This window comes from Melospiza georgiana, chromosome 2, assembly GCF_028018845.1.
Source record: "Melospiza georgiana isolate bMelGeo1 chromosome 2, bMelGeo1.pri, whole genome shotgun sequence".
In the NCBI taxonomy this organism is placed as follows: Eukaryota; Metazoa; Chordata; class Aves; order Passeriformes; family Passerellidae; genus Melospiza; species Melospiza georgiana.
This window is the reverse complement of record NC_080431.1, coordinates 51,790,712-51,805,812: the sequence shown is the minus strand read 5'-3', so window position 1 is coordinate 51,805,812 and position 15,101 is coordinate 51,790,712. Positions and strand designations below refer to the sequence as shown.

Sequence of the window (15,101 nt, the reverse complement as noted above, 5' to 3'; positions counted from 1 at the left end):
GTTCTCTTTCAACCTGGACTATTCCATGATTCTGTGATGTATATCAGCACATTAACTAGTAATCCAGACTCTATGGTTTTAAGCTGGTAAAAGGACTGAAAAACAAGTGGGGAGTGACCGAGGGAGTTGGGGCTGTTTAACTTGGAGAAGAGGAGACTCAAGGAAGACCTTATCACTCTCTAAAACCACCTTAAAGGAGGATATATGAACGTGGGAGTTAGACTCTTCTCCCAGGTAACAAGTGACAGGACAAGAGTAAATGGCCTGAGGTTGTGCCTGGAAAGGTTTAGATTGGATAATTCTCTTCACTGGAAGGATGGTCAAGCATTGGAAGAGGCTGCACAGGGAAGTGGTGGAATCTCCATCGTTGGAAGCACTCAAAAATATGTGAATGTGGCACTTAGGGACATGGTTTAGTGCTGGACTTGGCAGTACTGGATTAATGTTTGGACTCTTGATGTTAGAGGTCTTTTTCAACCTTAACGATTCTATGATTCTCTGTTTCTGTGCTTGTTAAAAGAAATATAGACATTTACTCTGTTTTCTTATGACTCCAAGAAATGAGACAAATCATGTTCCAGAAGGAGGTTTTGTTTTCCCTGAGTCCTGCAGGGAACTTAGGGCAGCTGACACCAACATAAGTGCAAGGGGAATCACCTTATGTGCATATATTTCTCATTAATGATATTTCAGCTCTGATAGAGACTTGGCTTGTGGAGCAGGAGTTTTTTATTACATGGCAGGTTGTATAGTTGGGAGTTTCAGCTAGACCCCAAATCTCTGCTGTAATTCCAGACTGGAATTACAACGAAGGGATTCAGAACCTTATTAAATTCACTGGGGAGGCTAGTACCATTCTGCACAAGCAACATCTAAAGGATGACTCACAGGAGATATGTACACAACAAGACTGCCTGATCTGTAGACAACATTTCTTGCTGTTCCCATACTCACTTCTTGGTAGGAACATTGCTCCCAGAAAGAATGCATTTATTCTATACCTGTCTCTTCTAAGAGGGGTTTAAACCACCAAGGCACTTGCACTGCCACAGCAAAATTTGACTTTACAGTTCTAACCAAGCCTTGCTGCAAAATACCCTGTGAGTGTCAGAGTGAGCAGCAGAAATAAGAGGAGTGTTCTGACCGTAGCACTATAAATTGGCTTCTTCCCTGAAGGCAGAGAATGTCTTGGCCTCCCTTCTAGGCCTGCTTATGTATTTTACATGTCTCATTTAAGCTGCTTTGGAGAAAATGCATAAACAGTCGTGCTAGAGCTGCCAAAAGGGGGTCCCAGGCCCATTCCTGAAATGAAGCATTAAATGCTTTGGAAAATGTCTTTCCAGGACCACCTTAGCATACAGATCTTGGCCTGACTATTCATCGGCTGGAGCTTTCTATGCTGTCAGCCCTGCTGAAAGGAATGGAGGGGAGATGTTATTAGCAAATAAAGATATCCAGCAGCAGATCAGGTATTCATCCTCTCAGCCATTCAGAAGGTTTGCACACAACAGGACTCAGGGCAGGTCCTCAGCCTGTCTATCAATGGTCTCAGGCTGCCTGCATACCTGAGGACAGGCAAACCAAGAGAAGTAGTCAGCAGTGGGCTTTGGGCTGGGAGACGTCTGCATTCCTCTAATGGGCTGATGAGACCATTTTCAGCATGAAACAGTACGTGCTACTATATTGTCAAATACTGGTTTTTATACACAGGCCAAGGATATTGTCCTGCATGTTTCTGGGAAGTTAAAGTTAAGTGCTGTAAAATTAGCCCCTAACAGAAGAAATAGATTTTGTCTACATAAACACACTGATTTTAAATTCTGGTAGCAATTTTTTGGCCTCGTAATAAACACACCACTGTGTGTTTATTTCTGATTCTGAAACTTAAAAGAAGCCAATAACCCAGTAAGAAGTCCTAGCTATTTATTTTCCTCTTGATTCATACCCATTAGTGTATGAAAGTGGCAATTTTCCAAACAGGCACTCATTTTGACAAATGCATTTTACTGACCCCTTTTACAGAGGGCAGACCTGGGAGGATATGTAGAAGTTTCTGCAGAAAATGACCTCACTGTTAAGTAGTAAGGATGCCAGATATCTCCAACTCAGCCATCCATAAGTCATCTTGATTTGTCAGATGCATTGGCTTTTAAAAAGCTCAAGGTAAGAACATCCATGGGAATAACAAGCCTTGTCAGCTTCATTTTATGTTTCTAGCAGCAGTCAATAGCAAAGGTGTCATCCTCCCACATGATTCTTCCAGAAATTTTCCTGTATTTACATAATGCCATCAGTCTTAAAAGGCTTTCCAATAGCTATAAATTCCACTTTTAATAATTGCCTAACTGGAAATTAGGACCAGGATTTTCATCATTAAAATCCTTAGACTGCAGCCACCTGTGATGCCTACACAAATGCATCTCTCCAAAAGCTTTGTGAAACTGCAAACTTGAGAACACTGTTTATCTTCCTTCTCTCTCCACCTAAAAAATCCTGACAAAAACTGGGATTGGTGATACTGCACACTTCTTCTAAAGAGCTAACAACTGTGGACTGACAAGCTTCCAGTGTCAGAGTTGATATTATAGAGCTAGATATGCAGAACTCTGTTTATACTATGTACACATCTTCAGCTGGGCTTAAACCTGTGTGTTCACACCTTCATGGCAGTTCAGGTGTTCAGCTAAATGTGAGCTTATGCTTATAGCCAATCTGAGGAACAAGCAGACAGGCACAAAGCAGACAATGCCAAATTTGATGATGTAAGTAGTCAGCACACCCATCTTTGAAAATCTGTTGCTGCTATTGGGCTTCACCAGGCCTGTAGTTTTACTTCTATCTGGACTTTTATTTCTGGTTCTGCAAAGTGTGAGGTTTTCTTCTTTGATTGCACACTGCCTGGAGGTGCATGTGCACAAGCTAAGAGATCCATGCCTTTCTCCAAAGGTTTGTTACTGAGCACTCAAAGCAAAGTTGTCTGGTTTAATTTTTTGCATTAAAACTCTGACACATTATGTTGCCTATTTTTGCTGCTACTTAGAATTCCCCAGCTCCAACACCTCTTTGTTTTTCCAGTAATCTCTTCCTCTTCACTGACCCATGTACCCACAGTTCAGCAGCTGAGCCATACTGGGTGCACCACTGGTGCCTGTGGGTAACCTCATTCACCTCTTGGCCAATGGCTCTTCTCACTCTCTTGCAACACTTATCAAATGGGAAAATCCCCTTTGCAGAAACCCACCTCTGTCATCTTCACAGCTGGGTAAAACTGCATTGTCTTTAATTCTAACACTGAAATAAAAAATAAAAACATAAAAAATTCCTACAATCTGGAATTGCCACTCCTACTGTGAGGAAGAGAAAGGTGACGGGGTTTTAAAGCAAAGCAAAGATTTTTCAAAGTAAATTCAGTTATGAGCCAGGTTTCACTGCAATTTCCAGAGCAAAGTTATTAAAAGAAGATGCAGAAAAATGTAAAGAACTAAAAATGGGCCAATATCCTCTAAATGGTCCCAGGACATTACTTATGGGACATAGCAGATCCTGAGTCTCTCTGACCGTGTTTTTGGTCAAGTGAGGGTGGGAGGCAGGAAGATGTGGAAGATCACTTAAGGCTGCTGAAAATAAAGACGTATCTATCTTACAGATACGGTTCACAATAAGCACCTGATAGGAAAGATTTACTTCAGAAAATGTCAAAACTGACAAATTTACTTTCTGCATCCAGTGTTCTATGTTCATCCTTAATGTAAAAGACATGAATAATTAAAACTTCTTACCTAGTAGGAGAATATATCTCCAAAGAAAAAAATAGATCTGAATATAGACAATTTTCTTAGCATTTACAAGCCTTATTTTTGTGTCATTCTTTTCCTTAAAAGGCTGTTGAAATTTTTGGTGATTAGTGCAAAGATTAAAGCTGAGCAGAAGAACTGGTGTAAAAGCTTTGTGTAAGCTAGAGAGGTACAGAAAAAGGTAGTAAAATAAAACAGCAATAAAAACAGGACCGGATGTACTCACTCATCACTAGACATGTTACATGATTAATCGCTTGTCCTCATTGTAACAACGAAGCCAGGAAATCCACAAAACCTCAGCATGTATGTAATAGTGCATTTCTAGCTAACAAATTACAGCTATCAAGCTACAGAGAGAGGCATGCACTACATTTAGTATAATTCAACATACTGGCCTTGCCTGAAAACCTGGCAAAGTCTGCTACCATGCCAGCCTGTAGAATCAAAGCTCTGTATTTCTATGAGGGTGAAAATTCAAGTATTTAGCATTTACATGAGATTCAGCCAGAAGGACGACGACCGGGGCTATTTACGCAAAGTAGTTCATCGTGAAGGGGCTTGTGATGCTCCAGTCCGGCCAAAACATCCATCGCTGACCATAAACACAGCAAACATTCTAAACAGGTTGTGGTGGCATTACCTGGAGCCAAAGCACAAGCCTGGTTGCATTTTATGTCAAACCACTGACCAGCCCTGCTGCTGCTTGGAAAGTATGGCCGACATCCGGTTGTGGGTCGCCCCGTGAGGTTCACCAAACCACCAGCAGGAGAGTGGTTATGCTGCTTTCTTCAAAACATTTTTGTGGCTTTCTTGAGAGCACGGTACTTGTCAGGTGAGTAGCGCAGTCAGGATGGTTTTATCTCCTTTTTGCCATTATATGTGCTCCAGTACCATCCCAGAGGCCTCTCCTCTGCTCAGCTGTAAATAGAGCGCACGAAGAACCATTCTCTGGAGGGGCTGCAGGCATCAGAACACATTTTAAGGCTAACAAGGAGAATTTTCAGTCTGAACTCCCATACGCCAAGAGGAAATACCCAGTTATTTATGTAACTCTACCTAAAATATTTTTTATATCTTTCAAACATAACACAAAGAACATTTTTACCTTTTATGCTGCAATTTTCAATCATGTCAACCCCTGACCAATACATTCTCAGTGGGAGAGGACTGCAATTCTGAAATGGTTATTTCAGGTCTTCTCAAGGGGTGGTTAATTAGCTGTTAAATTATCTCTCTGCACCTAAATTAACACATGACCACCTAACATGCCTGTTAACATCCATCTGCCACACACCATCCTTTGCCAATGACCTCTTTTCCTGGAGCCTCATCAATCAAATTCAGCATGGCAGGAGACTTCTTGTTCACGTAGAGGAGAGTGTGAGATAATTCCCACCACCTCCCTGAGCAAAGGGCAGGAGGCATCAGTCAGCTTCACAAAATGAGAAGCAAAGAAGAGTAAGACAGTAGACCTACCCAAAAGATCTTCCAGAAGCCCCATGTCAGCACTGAGCAGAGAATTCCCTTATTCCAGGCAATCACAGTGTTATGAACCTCATACATCTTAATGCAGTCTTTGTGCAGACTGTTGTGGTTTTTATTAAAAAGTCATGCCCTTGGGAAAACAAAATCAAGAGAGATAATATCATGTGAAATGTTAGATTCTTTTATTTCTAGTGCTATCTTTGGGAATTCCTAGACTTTCATGTAAGCATGGGTTTGCTATTGCCTTGAAGGTGAGTCATCATTTAGAACAGGGTAAGAATTTTTATCCTTTTGACTCCCCACAGAAAGGTAAAAAAACCCAGTCAGGTACTTAGGATACGATGGTTTGGGTAGGGATGGTAGGGACCTTTAAACTCATCCAGTTTTGATCCCTCTGCTGCAGGTAGGAACACCTTCCACTAGACCATGTTGCTCAATCTGGTCCTGAACAATTCCAGGGATAGGACATCCACAAATTCTCTGGGCTGAACCTCGCAGCACCTCGCCATCCTCAGAGTGAAAAATTTCTTCCAGATATCTGATTAAATCTCTCTCAGTTTAAAGCCATTCCCTTCTTCCTCTCACTTCATGCCCTTGCAAAAAGCCCCCTTCCCCGCTCTCTGGCAGACCCCTTTAAGTACTGGAAGATGCTGTAAAGGCCTCCCCAGAGCCTTCTCTTCTCTAGGCTGAACAGCCACGGGTCCCTGTCCTCACAGGAGAGGTGCTCCAGCCATCTGATCGTGTTAGTAGCCTCTTCTGCACCTACTCCAGCAGGTCCATGTCCTTATGTTGGGGAGCCCAGAGCAGAACTTACAAAGTTATTACCTTCCAAATGATGAGGATTTTCCTACATGCAACCAGTTTGGGACAGTCTCTGAGTGATTTTCAGATTTGCCTGAAAAGGCCCACAGTTTGCAAGTGTTATTACAGAAAAGTATCTGAAATTGTAAAATATTAGTTTGATCATATTTGGGAGAGCAATAAAAATGCTAACTATTGTGGGATTTGGTAAATACAAGAAGTCATTGTGAATGTCCAAAACTCTTCAGAAGAGCCCAGGATCATTGTTCCATTTTACAGACTGACTCCTTCCAACATATTTCACCTTCTTTGAGGGTATCAAACCTTCTTCAGGGTCAATGAAGTGTCTGCAGCATAGGACTTGAGATTGGGAGACCTTTTAGGAACAGAGAGCAGTATAAAAATCAAGTCAGGGAAGCAAAATGCAGAAATTTCATGGAAGAGGTGCCAAGGCTGCTATGTGGGGTCAATGCAATCCACTAGTACTAATACTAATCCAAAGGTACTAGTTAGACTGAGAAGGTGGAGTAGTTAAAAAGCCCCACCCAGCAAGGACACTATAACCAAAAAGAAAGAAAACCTTTGCAGCCTTTACTCTTCTCAACAACCCAAGACTGTAGAAACTGCACATTTAAAAACAGACTTGAAATATAGGACACAACTGCATTTGAACTTTTGACTTGCAAACAAATTTGCAAACTGTCTTTTGACAGTTGATAGGAAATTAATTTAAGTTCAAATTAAGTGAGGTCCAGGGTCAAGATTGTGTTGTGACCACAGTTCATTCTCTTTCATTTTCTCCTTGTTAATTAGAGACAATTTCATGAGCTGTAGCTTTACTGCACTTACAATCTAATTACTGGAAAATGTTTACATTTTAAGAAAGAAAATTGAAAATGAAGGATGGAAACAACGAACCTTCTCATTGCTGCCATGTATTCAGATTAATGGTTATTTCCCAAATTAATCTAAATCATTCATCCAGTGTAATTTGGATGGCAGCAGGAAGGATGACTTTTTGTGTACCTAAATTTTTTCTTAACAGTTGTGGTAAGCTAATACATGAAGAAAAATAAATTAAGTCATATTTTTAAGACACAGACTACAAGACAGACATATACCATAAGCAGTGCCATTCCAACACTTGCAGAAGACAAAAAAAATCTCACAAGATAATTTTAAACAAAAATTACCAAATTCTCTAAAACCATGTCTCTAGCAGTCTCTCACAAGCACTTTGATCATTCTGATGATCTTGGAGAATTTCCAACACTCACCTCCTTATTTTCTCAGGCAGGCACAAGAAAAGAGGTTTTGTTGAAGATGCCAGCATGTACTAAGCTTGTCAGGATGTTTCAGGCTTAACCCTTTGAAGACTCTGATTGCCCTGAAGATAAAATATTCACATAATGGTTTACAGCAATAAATTAGGACACAAGCAAAGTTCTGAACCTCCTAAGCTAAAAGAATGAAAAATATGTATGATCTGTTGCCACAGAAATATTAATTAAGCATCTCACAGTCCTGTAACAGTTAGCTTGGATGCTCTCCTCTTCCCAGTGCCTTTTAACTCCAATGGGTTTAGCTGTGAACTCCAACTCTCTCATACATATTGCATAACATACTGTGAAGAGTTCAACAGGACACCCGAGTATTGCCATTTCTCTTGACATAATTTCTCTGCTTTTACAACTTGCCATTTTATAATTTCCCACCAAGCCATTTTATAATTTCCCACAGAAACATCATGCGTCTCCTCTGAACTACAACTTCCAGCAGAAGCAGATGGTTCTTTGTTATATTTCTGTCCATATTTATAGCATTTTCACAGCATTGTGTCTGATGTTGTGTGGTTATCAATCCAGTTGCAGCATCTGTTCACAGCACAATACCATGGGGCAATAATCTGAAAATACGACCTTCTAAGGTCTTGACTACTTGCTATTAAAGGTTACTGTTTATCTAAATTGAGACCTGATGCAGCTGGGTGAGACAACTGGGATTTTGCCAGCTTTCCAAAGGACTGAGTTTTGCCCTGTGTCTGGAAGCCAACCAGCAGCACACTGCACATACAGCCGCACGAATTATGGAGTATGTTTGAGTTACATTATACTTCAGTATCAACTTTAAAGTTGCTTTTAGATCAGCATAAAATCCAAGGGTTTTGCAAGCAGTAAATTGGGTTCCAAACCAAAGCAACCACAGATTACTTTCCTACAGGAGTTAAAAACTCAGCCAAAAGCAAGTTTAGCTCTTCTTCACTGCTTGATGATTTCTGGTAGGCAAGCCTTGTTCCATAGCCTCACAGCTAAGACTCCCCTTGCTGGTTTTTAACCACTTCCACCAGACAAGAATAAGAAGGCCAGAAGTCACATCAGGACAGCAGAAAAGGGTCAGAAGAGAAGCTGAAGATGACAGCTGCACTACAAGACTTGACAAGGGACAGAAAAAAGGTAGAAACCAGCAATAGCCACAAGGAAAGTGTAGGAAGAGCTTCTGATTTAACTCAGAAGTTAAATGAGGTGGAGGCTGCACAAAACATGAGATTGGAATTGAGTGGGCTACAGGGGCAAATAGCAGAAAGAAGGACCACATTATCACTTACACTCTTTTCTCAATATTCATCTGATTTCTGGTTGAAGCACCGGAATTCCAAAAACCCAAGTCAAATGAGTTGCACAAGTGTTCCCTTTTGCCCTTTCTTAATAAAAAACAAACAAACCAACCCAAGTAAATGCACACAAAGCTCCCTCACGGTCCTACAAAGCAGCAGCAATTTTCAGAGGGACAAAGACAATGCAGACTATATGTTCTGACTACATAAAGGTCCTAAGTTCAGTTTTTGCCATTTCTTTGGAAAGGTGCTGTGTGGTCACGGAATAGATAGCCAGTACCCTGACCACAGACATGGCCTCATGCTTGTCACTGTTGGTTCCCTTGCCCCTAGCAGTCACACGTTTCTTCATGGTTCGCCTCAACAGCAGGGGAAAGAGACAGGGTTTGATTAATATGGTGCTCAATAACCAGTAAGGTCAGTGATCTGGGTACATTTCTGCAGCCTTGGCATGACTCACTTTCCGTAGCCACCTTCCAATCGGAGGCTCAGAGCAATCGCCAGCATGGAATTCAGTCACACCAGAAGCTCAGGCTAGGGACTGAGAGGAAGGTCTGACCAACAGCAGCAAGAGATGGAGTAGCACACATGTTGGGCGAAGACTATGGACTAGCTGGAGACTTAACTCTCAATTTAATACACCAAGGTTAAACAAAGTGCATGGATACTGTTCTGTGGTTGAATGAAACCAGCCAGAACCAGACTGCTGAATGAAAGAAAAATAAAGTCCGGGGCAGGAAGAAAAAAGCTCAGATTTATCTTCCACATGAATATCTTCTTTCCCTTTATGAAAATCTTTTCCTCGTTTCCAACTCACTACTTGCCTTTTTTTAACATACAGTATTTGAAGAATAAGTTATTTACTTGCTTCAGTTAACATTTATTTTACATGTGATTGACCATGAGGCATTACCCAAACAAAAAATCTTTGAAACAGATATGGTAATGAAACACAAGAATGCTCCTTTTGGAAGCAATCTCAAAATACTAAAGAAACCTCCTTCAAACAACTATTGCAAAAATATTCATGGAGAGTTACTCACGCTTACTGGTTTTAATGTAACTTCAGCAAAAAATTCTTAATTCTTGAAATGAAACCCAGCTGAGAATAGCAGAGTCACAACTTATACATCAAAAAACAGCTACCTGCAACAGCTGTACTTCTAAATCTTAGAAATGGTCCTGTGCACATCACCTCTGCTCAGCATTACTATTTTAGGGTACTTGACAACATGCTGTTTGGGGGATTTCACAAGATTCCAAAACACTTGAGGATAGTGAAGAAACCTGCGAAATGTCCTGCTTCATACATTTTCACTAGCAGAGTATTCTTGGATTTGTCCAGAAGACTAAAGCTGAGTTCTAAGCTAGTTTCCCAAATACTGGACAAAGCAACCTCAGTCCACACAGAAATACCAAGGCAACCTTACAAACCCAGCTTCTAGTCAAGATGGAGCTGACTGGTTCTTACACGCCCCTTGTGCTGTGAGTAGAGTCCGTGTGACACTTTACTGCATGTCAGTGGAACTGTGGGCTCACCTTACAACATAAAGACAGTAAGGCAGGGCCCTCACCCCTTGCAGGACTCCAATTTAACTCTGTAAGAAGTATGCCATCTACTGATGCACTCCTTACTACACCCTTCCTCACACAGCCACCGACCAAGACCGCTCTTAGCTGTGTTTGCTGAAAAGAAAAATAATATTCCATGAATTGACAAGAAACGACAGCACTCTCGAAGCCAGTGAAATGTGTTTTATTTTAAGCCACTGCTAAAACAAGGACAAATTTAGTGCAACCTGGAGTTCATAATCTGAAAACTGAATATAGTTAAGTTACTAAAATGGTAAAACTTGTCACCATTATACAGTACAAGACCTTCATATTCATTGAGTACAGTTACATAAACATTTAGTTATTCAAACTGCTTTTGGTATACAATTGCATTACTAACTGGGCTGTGAATTACTGTAACACTGCACAAATAAGCAGCAGTTCCAGCAAATTATAATAAATTTTATTATTAAATACTGTTCAGACATTAGAACAAAGGCCCTCTAAAACTACAACACCAGCTATACAACAGGAATGTACAAAGATGATACAAAATAAAGTGACTACAGTGGCTGGGCTCTGTACCTGCCTCTTCAGACTCAAGTACAGTAAATGCTTGACAGTAGTGGCTCTTGCTGAAAAGCCAAATTTCTTACAATAAAAATCATTCCTGAATCTTGTATTTTTCTTTGCAAATCGACTGTCTAGAACTACAGGGGTTTGCGCTGGTGTTTACTACTCATTGTGTTCCCATCTCCAACAATTTGTCTCTCTTCATAGAAAAGGTCCCAGACAAAGTTACATTAGAAAATGTAACACTTAAAATCTGATACCATTTTTGAGAGACCTAATTAGTCTCGGAATGTGGGTTTCTGGGTTTTGGTTGGCTTTTTTCTAAAAAGCTTACACAATCTTCTAAAACTCAAGAACAAAGATCCTACAGAAATTGCATTCACACACAATATCTGAGCTGCCTTTTCACATCCTTGTTTTGAGACAGCAAATCCTCCTTAATTTTCAAATATGGGCTTGAATTTTGTTCAGTTTTTAAGGCTTTATGCATTCTTTGCATTATTTATGCACCCTATTCTGAATGCTTAAACTAGTTTTAAATATGGCCACTGCTAACTTGCTTTACAGAGGGACTGTTTCTCAAAGTGCTTTTTCTACAGAATCTTACAAAACATCAAAACACTTCCATTTTTTAGAACACCAAATGTATTTATGAAATGTCTGGGTGATTTCTGAAACAGTAGCATCCAAGGATATACTTTCCTCAACATAAAAATTAAATTACAAGGGTTACCATACAGAAAAAATGCAAGATGAATCAAACTCTACCTTATTATGTTTGTTTATAAAGCAGAGTTGTATGTTTTAAAGGGACCAGAATGTGGCCCTTCATGTTTTTAGAGTTTTCACTTACATTTCTGTATTTGTGGTCAGGAGTTTTAAACAAACTCAGTAAAAGTGTAATTTAAGACTTGCATTAGCAAGGAACAGCTTTCTCACTAATATGGCAGAGAGCACCAGTTAGAAACAGTCACAGTATGGTTTTCAAGGATTATTAAAATTATTCAATTGTAATAATTTTGCCAGGCTAGAATAATGCTTTTTAACTTTACACAGAAGGAGGAAAGTCAAGTCATTCTGAAGAAATTTAAAACAATTTGTGAAGAAAACAGGTTTGGGCTTTTTTAGATTGTTTTCACTAAAAATGAAGTATTTTCTACTATTTTTCCCATAAAAATTTGGAAACTATGCTACTTTCCTCGAGGATAATAAAACCATTTCTTCCTTAATGTAAGACCAATCAATAGTTACACAACATATTTGATCCAGTCTGAAAACAGGATTCCATTTAAAAAAATATTTTTCAGTGCAACTGTTGTCTACTTAACTTTGTGAATAGTTGTAAGCTTTGTGAATGACGTGATCTTCTGCCTTTCTACAAGAAAGTAAATGAAATGAAAAAGCACTTCACTAAGTTTACAAAACCCACCATTTTGAATAAATGAGTTAAAAAATGGCTGTTCCTGCAGTGTTTTTTGTTGGTTGTGTTTTGTGTTGTAGGTTTTTTAAATGTATGGTTTTGTATATTTGGAATATCTTCAATATCTTCCTCACTGTACAGAAACACTTTACTATACTCCACTGTATCCTCATGTCCTGAAATTCCACTTCGTGAGAAAAATCTAGTCATGAGGCACTGCTTTTAACATTTTATTTCCTTGACATTTCAATTTTATAGGTAAATTTGTACAAGTATATTATTGCTGAGTTAAGGGGAAGGTGGTATAGCCAGGGAATTATTTCAAATTTTTGTCTAAAACAATATTGAAAATCAAACTTTAAAAGAAAAAAAAAAAGGGAAAAAGGAATACAGGGGGTTTGGGAGAGGAAGAAAAAATCCAGACAACCTTTGTACAATTCTTTAAAAATATTTGCTACTAGAACTACCTTCCAAATATAGGAATTAAATAACTTCCTCTGCCATGCTTTTGGCTCCAGAGAAAAAGAATTTCTGATGCCTGGATTGTATTACCTATAACAATACAAAAGACCTTGAAGTGGCTTTTGGTCTTTTTGCCACATACATTGACTTTCCAATCAGTGAAATGATATATGAAGTGAGGAAATAAACTGAGCATAACAGAATGTTAATTTAGTGGTAGAAGTTTGCACCAGGAGTTCACAGCAGTGAGATCTCATACACACACAGATAAACAAACCTGTGTCCATTCACATGTGTGAACACATGTATGTGCACATACAAAAACATGAAGAATCTTTGGCTCTGTGAGAAAGGTGAACTTCGTGAGATCCAAGGCAGAAATCCAGATGACAAAAGAGGACTAAAACCAGCCATGCCTCTGCAAAGAGGTCAGTGGAATGCTTTCCTGAAACACCACGACACTGCAAGAACAGTGCTCTTGAATTTACCAGTGCAACACTTTGTAGCAAATCATGGGGTAGGGGTAATCAGAATTGTACATATGCCATTAAAAATCTGGAATAGATTTGGAGACTGTATCTCTCCTTGTTTGGGATCACAAAACTGTGTACTATAACAACAGTATATTTTTCTGTGAAAAAGCTATTAAGATTTTTTTGTTAATCCAAAATCAGTAATGCTCTATGATTATTTACCAAGTTTTAGGTGGCAACCTGGTAATCACCAGCACATGCCTTTTTCTCTCAAAGGATATATAAAAAAACAAATCCCAAAAAACATTTTCAAACCACAGGATAAGTGAAGGTTCAGATTTCCCTTCGGACAGAAAGGCAGATCAGCAGCACTGGTGAGAAACCTGACAAGACTGCCAAAAATACTCAATTAAAAGTGCCTTTAAAAAATTCAGTGAAGGTAGTTAACAAAAATGAAAAATCAATTTGCAAGAAATTTTCCCTTTACATTTTTACTAGCTTTCTTTGCTAAACACTTCCATGCTCACTGAGTAACAACATTGTCTTTATTCATAAAAAGGAAATTCATATGTGGCTCTTGGAAAGGAATTAAAACTATTTGAAAAGATGGCCAAAATCCTCAGAAATTTGTATCTTCTACTTTTAATACATCTGTGTGAGAGACTAATGTACAAATTCTCTGACACAGAACTAGTGTCACAGAAGTATCTGCATACAAAAAGTCTCAGTAAAAAATTTAGCAATTTAAACCTGACTGGCAAGCTTCAGGAAACCTTGTTAAAGAATTACATACAAAATTATGCTCAACTTCGCACTCTGCCCTTCTACCAGAAGTTACCAGTTCTACAGGAGTCAACAAATTCATGCATTTGCACCTCAGCAATTTCAGAGCAGACTATCCCATCTTCACATAAATTTAAAACCGATAAAGGTGGCTATGAAGCCAGACTGTATTACGGGGCTGCTTGGGCAGGTCACAATTTTCTTCCTGGCAATGCTGCTCTTGGGCACGTAACACCTGGCCAAAATGAATATTTCTTCCACTGTCTGCAGCAAGGTATTCCAGAGCAGCTTGTTGCTGAAATCAGTGCTCTTAGTCCTGCTGTGAATATAACACACAAAGGAGTGGGAGAAAGCTATCCTGGCACAAGGGAATAATGAATATCATGTCTGAGACTGTCTCCTGTGGGCTATGATCACAGACAAGGGTCGTTCATAAATATCTCAGTGGTATGAACACAGCAGTAAATACAATTTATGCGTGGGTGGACAACACCGATTATGGACTGAATAAACATACCATGTGCACAGTATCACAAAGCACAGCACAGCTATTTTGACTTTCACCTCAAAGTCTTTTAACGCTGACTATTACTTAAACATTCACTAGCCGAATTTTACTTTACACATCTGTGTTCCTTCTATCTCCTTTCAGAAGAGGAATGAAGTGAAGAGTGTCGCATCTTTGGATTTTTCAGACATTTTCCAGAAGCCAACTGACCAGAGATTTACTCGGAGCTTGCTCTCCATCAGATGCCGTCTCTATCATTTCACAATATTTCAGCACTGCTTGCAAGAGATCTCCAACTTTCCAATCTCTTTCTCTCAGTCTTCTAGAAAGCTAAAGGGGAAACAGGGGAACACAAAATATTTTGACTAGGACATCCTGATTAAGTTACAGAAGTTATTCTTGAAACATTAGGTCATAAGAGATCAGTTGTAATGAGTTAATCATTATTCCCACATCTATAAAAACAAAAACTTCCGCAAGAATTGAGCACTTTTTTTAGGGCAGTCTTCACAAAACTTTCTTCTGGAGGGAGCACCATTTTCAAATTATGTGGTGCCACAGGTATGAGGACTGTGGTTCATCAAGACTGCAGAAAACAGGAAATTCTGAACACAAGATTAAGACATTTGCC

At 39.3% G+C, this 15,101-nt stretch overlaps 1 protein-coding gene across 3 annotated transcripts in view; it reads right to left on the bottom strand.

Moving 5' to 3' along the window:
* Positions 1–10,437: 10,437 nt before the first annotated feature.
* Positions 10,438–15,101, bottom strand: part of AKAP11 (A-kinase anchoring protein 11) — a 43,295-nt gene continuing 38,631 nt past the window's right edge. For all 3 annotated transcript variants that reach the window (XM_058044910.1, XM_058044911.1, XM_058044912.1), the window contains exon 12: positions 10,438–14,800. In XM_058044910.1, coding sequence (XP_057900893.1) covers positions 14,654–14,800 — 147 coding nt within the window. In that variant the 3' untranslated portion in view covers positions 10,438–14,653. The remainder of the gene's footprint in view (positions 14,801–15,101) is intronic.